This window comes from Epinephelus moara, chromosome 18, assembly GCF_006386435.1.
Source record: "Epinephelus moara isolate mb chromosome 18, YSFRI_EMoa_1.0, whole genome shotgun sequence".
Classification (NCBI taxonomy): domain Eukaryota; kingdom Metazoa; phylum Chordata; class Actinopteri; order Perciformes; family Serranidae; genus Epinephelus; species Epinephelus moara.
The window spans coordinates 19,224,555-19,231,008 of NC_065523.1; the positions used below are offsets into that span (position 1 = coordinate 19,224,555).

The 6,454-nt window shown below is 41.6% G+C and overlaps 1 protein-coding gene across 1 annotated transcript; it reads left to right on the plus strand.

The window, feature by feature from the left end:
• Nucleotides 1-3,269: 3,269 nt before the first annotated feature.
• Nucleotides 3,270-6,211, plus strand: igfals (insulin-like growth factor binding protein, acid labile subunit). Its single transcript, XM_050069782.1, has 2 exons — nt 3,270-3,389; nt 3,504-6,211. The coding sequence occupies exon 2, from the start codon at nt 3,509-3,511 to the stop codon at nt 5,240-5,242; it is 1,734 nt and encodes a 577-aa protein (XP_049925739.1). The 5' UTR covers nt 3,270-3,389; nt 3,504-3,508; the 3' UTR covers nt 5,243-6,211.
• Nucleotides 6,212-6,454: the final 243 nt, after the last annotated feature.

Sequence of the window (6,454 nt, forward strand, 5' to 3'; positions counted from 1 at the left end):
TCAGGAAGCCCACAGCAACTGACAAACCTGGAAACCTTTGTGTCTGATTGAGTGCCGGGGAATGAGCCAATTAGAGGTGTTTGTCAGGGGAGCAACAATCGTGAAACAACTCACTATGGCAGCCATTCGGTGCGGCAACTGGTTGACTGAAGCAGCAGTAAAAACCGTGGTGCTTTATTTCCCTGCTTGTAAAATGATTTGATATTCATTCTGTGAGGCAAAAGCAGCCAAAACTCCCTTTCAATTGTTAATACATTGCAGTATTTGCCCGAAGACGCCAAGAAATAAGAGAGAAACAGCTATATGATATATGCTCTATGTTTAAAACCCTCTGCTTACCCCTCCTGGTCATACTCTGCCTAGCATTAAACACAAGATCCCTTTAGAAGGCTACAAAGCCCTTTACAGACAAAGGGCATACCACGCAGTTAAGCCTAGATGTGACAACGGACCAGTAGTGCTCTCTGCTGGCAAGAGAAATACACATTAGAATTTATGAGACTCCATTTGCTCAGAATACATCACAACAATTCTCAGAATGAGTGAAATGGAGATTGATTGGCTGCTAGGACATTAAAAAAAAAAGGTTTCCATGAGGGTACATAGGTTATTGTACACAACATGCCGTTAAAAGTAAATATGAGGTGTGTTTCTTTTTGGTGATGTGTATTTTATCACAACAATGTTGCTACTAGAACACAGACGACACACGAGAATCACTGTGTACTGTCCAAATGTGTGCCACATTCATTATTCAGTCTAAATCTGTTCACTTTACAAAATATAGACGCTAGATTTAAACTTAAATGGCAGTGGAGTCCAGGCATAGATCTCAGTTAGTCTGTGTGGGACCATTACGTAAATACAAATAACTATTATCACTTTAATATAAAATCAAAACACTTAGAAAGATCATATATTTGCCACTAAAATCTATTGAGTGTAACCTTTGGCACCTACAGGAGGTAAGGTTACATCATGTACCCTGCCTATCTGATAACCTTTTGCCTACTTATTCACTGCAGATGAGGACCAGATTTGAATGACACTTAGAGGATATATCCAACATAATAATCTTTCTTCATAGTGTTATGAATCCAGTGTTGGCAAGGCAATCAATAAAATTCATGTGCAAGCACACAGTGTTATCTTGGTTTGGTTGTCCTTTAGAGCATGACCAGTTCATGGTTGTCTAAAAGAACCCAGATACCAAGAAAAAGAGCAAACAGAAAGTTAGTCATTACAATCATAGATGTGATTAGGAAATGGACTCCTGGAACTGACCTCATCCTGCACTGGAATTATGGGTTTTATGAAGTACCTTACATAGAGTTGGTGTCATAGTGCAGACTGGTGCCTGCAGTTAATTTCATTCAAATATAACAAGGAGGTATGATAAGGGGATTGTTAAGTCTCCAACGATATTTAATTGGAGGTATATACACTTCCACGTTTGAGGTAAGAAGTGGAATACAATGCCTCCTTGTATTACCTTTTGTCAAATGTGCCTGTTAAAAGGTAAAGTATAAACAAAAAAGAGCAAAGTCATAAATTCAGTCAAGGGTCTAGTGCACTGGGTTCATCTTATCTCTTTTCCACTGTATATCTGTCCAAATCTACAGCAAACGCACTCAGTGACAGGACCCTGACTTTAGTAAACACCAAAGGCCACTAAGCTTTTTATTACATCATCAACCCATGTACGTGGGGGTCTGTGTGGATCCCTATGTGGACGTGTGGATATCCAGCCCAAAGCTGGTGACCACACGGACTGTACACATAATAATCGCACTGACCGTAAATCCTTACAAAATCTAATCTCTTGTTCCACACTAAAGTCCAGTTGGTGGTGTATGCAACTTTAGCTGGTTTGCCAAAACAGACGCTTGTTTTGAAGAGAGGTTGTGCAAGACGATCCACTGTTACCCACATTTATATAATTTGTTTTTAAAGGTGCACGTTTTTGTTGTTGCACAGCTAAAAACAACAAGCAAATGAGTTCTTCGTGCTGTCATTGGGTTACCATTTTCTTTCCTAATGTGCATTGGTTGAAGCTAGAATGGATGGTCTGGAGGTATAGGGGGGGGACACTGTTCTGTTACCTCAGGGACATGGGGCACTGAATTTGATAAATTTACTGAATTAGCTAGTTAGTGCACCCTGTGGTCCATGTGACTTACTCCCAACTGCTAGGAGAGTACTTGGCCAGAAAGACAGTCTACAGCAGCTCTGGAGACGGCCCCTCAGTATACTCAGGAGCTACCATCTGCTCTCCCCCCAACCAGGTACTCTCCGAGCGGCGGGGAGTGAGGCGGAGGGACAGCAGGGTGCAATAGCTACCTAATTCTTGCTTCATGTGCAATTAGTGGGGTGCAATTAGCTAGCTATTGCACCTCGTGGTCCCTTCACCTCACTCCCAGTCGCTAGGAGAGTACTTTGCCACAAAGACAGTGGACAACAGCTCTGGAGATGGCCCCTCAGTATACGCAGGAGCTACCATCTGCTCTCTTCCTGACTAGGTACTTCCCGGGTGGCGGGGAAGGGAGGCGGAGGCACCACAGGGTGAAAAAGCTAGCGAATTCTTGTCTCATTTAATAAACATTAAATTAATTAAATTCAGTGCCTCATATCTCTATGAGGTAACTGATGAAATAATAACAATATTAACCCCACCCCCACCCCTCATAACTGCAGACTGTCTATTTTAGCATCGACCATATGCATACTTTTCTTCTTCTTGATTTTTAGGACAGTTGGCAATGCTATGGTGCATTATCTCCACCAATGGAATGAAGTGTGGATCAGGTAGTATGCATGTGTGGAAAGCAAGACCAATGTGGCCCCTCAACTGTAGTATGATTGAAACCGCATGCACATCGATGCAATTAGTACAAGTCAGCAGCTTACAGTTGATGTTTAACGTGACAAGTATGTCAGGGCCTTAACGTTGAATCCTTTATTAGGTTGACAATAGTAGGTGTGAGATATGTTGAGAATAATTGAGGTATATGTACTTAAAATTCATAGAATCTTGGTTGAGCACAGTTAACACCTTGCTGAGGCAATGGAAAGAATTTAATTTCTCATTTTACAGGTTTTATAACAGAACAATCATTAAGCATGTGAGATTATTGCATTGGAATAATCAAAGCTGCTGTTGGTGGAAAACAAAACAGGAAACTGAAAAAAAGGCTGTGTATGAAAAATTCAGCACAAGTCTAATGGACATGAATGGGTTAATTGTACATATTCAGTGCACTCGACTTTTTAAAAAAAAGGCTTTGGGGGCTTGGCAGACTTTTCATTCAGTATACAAACAATTGCACAAGGTTCAGTCATTCAGTGTTTCACAGCCTGTCCACAGTAAATCAAGACCTCCCATATTTAAGGTAAGCAATATAATGTGGGCCTCGAAGAATCAAAACATTTTAAATGATATATTTCTTCATTCTCTAATGAATTTCCTGAGTATTTATATTTTGATGTTAATATTCTATCCACAGCTGTTATGCAAACCATTATACTGTTGGTGTTATGGGTACTGGGAACATCACTGGTGTTGCCAGACCCCGACACAGCTGGAGACAAAGTGGCTGAAGAGCCTATTCCATGTTCTAAAGGATGCACCTGTCTGCATGATGAGTACACCTTGGAGCTCAACATGTACTGCACTGCTCGTAACCTCACACAAGTCCCATCTGACATGCCCACCTCTACTCATTCTCTCTGGCTGGATGGCAACCTGTTCACCTCCCTCCCAGCTGCGTCTTTCAAGGATCTTTCTCACCTCGACTTTTTGACTCTGCAGAGTGGCCAGCTGGTGACACTTGACCCTCAGGTTTTCAAAGGACTTAGGTCGCTGTCAAATGTTCACCTTGACCGAAATCGCCTTCGGGTGTTACCAGCTACGATCTTTCAGAATACGCCTAACCTTGCTTCGCTCAGTCTGCACAACAACCAGCTCACTCGGATTGAGGATCGACTGTTTGCAGGACTCTCAAACTTGTGGCTCCTCAACCTTGGCTGGAACTCATTAGCAGTTTTACCTGAGACAGCTTTCCATGACCTGCAAGGTCTACGGGAGCTCTATCTTGCAGGGAACAGACTCGCCTACTTGCAGCCACAGCTTTTCCAAAATCTTGTTGAGCTGAAAGAGTTGGACCTGACTGGAAATCATCTCAGGGTAATCAAAGCTAATGTGTTTGTTAAACTCACCAAACTGCACAAGCTTTACCTGGCCCAGAATCAGATTGTGACAGTGGCCCCCAGAGCCTTTGTAGGCATGAAGTCACTAAGATGGTTGGATCTCACAAACAACAAACTGACTTCTCTCCATGATGAGACTTTCTTGAGCCTCGTAAGTCTACATGTGCTGCGTCTTTCCAACAACTCCATTACTGGACTAAGGCCCAGGACTTTCCGGGATCTGCAATACTTAGAAGAGCTACGACTCAGCTACAACAAGATCAGAGCCCTGGGAGAAAGGATCTTTGAAGGGCTTGGTCATCTGGAGGTCCTAGAGCTAGACCACAACCAATTGCAGGAGGGACAAGTGGGTTGTTTCACTGGACTCTCTCATGTGGCTGTCATCAACCTGTCTGGAAGCTGCTTCTATAGTCTGCCAGACCAAATGTTCAAAGGTCTGTCAAAGCTTCACAGCCTTCATCTGGAGAGAGGCTGCCTGACAAGGATCACAGCTCAAGCTTTTACTGGACTCTCTGGTCTACGGAGGCTTTTCTTGCAGCACAACAACATCTCTGTGGTGGAACACCACAGCTTTGTGGACCTGGTGGGCCTATTGGGACTGGACCTGAGATACAACAAGCTGGAAGTACTCACACCCCCTATGTTCTCCGACCTAAAGGCTTTGGAGTACTTGTTGTTGTCCAACAATGAATGTCAGCAGTTTTTGCAGAATGGCACAAAGCAGCTACTCCCAAGACTTCGCTTTCTGGACCTGAGAGATAATACCTTGACAAGCTTGGTCCCTGATTTTCCAGACAGTATGGAAAAACTTTTGCTATCTGGGAACAAGTGGAAATGCGACTGTGGCGCCCTCCCGCTCAGAAACTACAGCTTGAGAAATCCGTTGGTGATACCTCGGCAAGTGGAGACCCACGCAGAGGGTGAAGAGCCTGACTCAACTATCACTATATACAACAACATTACATGCACCAGCCCACCACGTGTAGCTGGTCAGGACCTGCGGGATACTGACAGTGAACTCTTCCAAAGCTGCTAGACAAACATGCACAGATGTTCAGGGAGTTGGTTGGTGTTATCTGTTGTATTTTCAACGATATATATTCATTCAGTTTCAGATTTCAAGATTTTAATTGTAACACTAATGCATGATTCAAGTTATTTTTTTAGAGATAAGTGGTTGGTCTGTAGCCTTTAGATAAAATGGTTCAAAAAATATTTTAGTTGTAAAATGCTGACTTTTTTTAATGAAACGACAAACCAACACTGTATTTGCTTTAACTTAATTGAGTTGTTAATAGTAAGTGACATATTGTCACCTCCCTGCATCCAATTTGATCTAATTTTCCTCAGTTCAGAACAAATGCTTTTTGATTTCCGTTTATATTGACATTGGAGTGTAAGATGGACTGTATAGACCTGAGCTCTACCACTTTGGGATCAGGTTACAAGGTGGAGTTGCTCTATATGGAAATATGTTTGCAGGAGATAAAAAGAAATGTATAGCATTAAATGTGATGCATATTGATATGTTTTTAAAATATTTTAATATATTCTGAAGTTTAAAATATACTTTCATGGCAGTGGAAGTATTTGGGGGCTTCCATTTGGATGATAAAAAAAATGAGGATAACGTGCCAGAAACTCTTAAAAACCAAGGCACACACAGGCCTGTAATCTGCTATGAAGAAATAGGTGAACTCCTGGGAGCCCCATAACCCTTATGCAAAACAAACTGAAGTGGCCTTTTACTTAATTTTATGTTTAAGCCATTAAACTTCAGTGTAAATCCCAGTTTAGTTGATCATTTATGTGAGTGGGATGTTTGAACAAACGTTTGGCAAAAATTAAAGGCAGGAGGTAATATCTGTACAGCTCAGACACCAAGAATGTCTTCAAGATGTGTGTATAAGATGTAGTGAGATGTAGTAAGGATTAATGTCTGTCACTTTAAAAATACACTGTTGGAAAATTTGCCTCAAGAGTGCAATAAATGTCTTAAAACTTGTGTGCCTTTGTTTTCTTCTTCTTTCTACCACTTCCACTGGACATAGTAGCTAAACCACAGTAACTTTACTTTTACATTACATAACATAATTTACTACTGCCAATAACACCAAAATAATGGTTCCTCTTAATGTTACAGCCTGAGAGTGAAGAGAATATCACTGTATATCAAAGACCAACTGGTCTGTCCCTGAAGGTCCCTGATGACTTTGACCTTTTAATCAATGGATGATGATAAACTAAA

Bases quoted from the DNA above. Each gene is read 5' to 3' on its own strand.
- igfals (XM_050069782.1), top strand. From the start codon at position 3,509: ATGCAAACCATTATACTGTTGGTGTTATGGGTACTGGGAACATCACTG.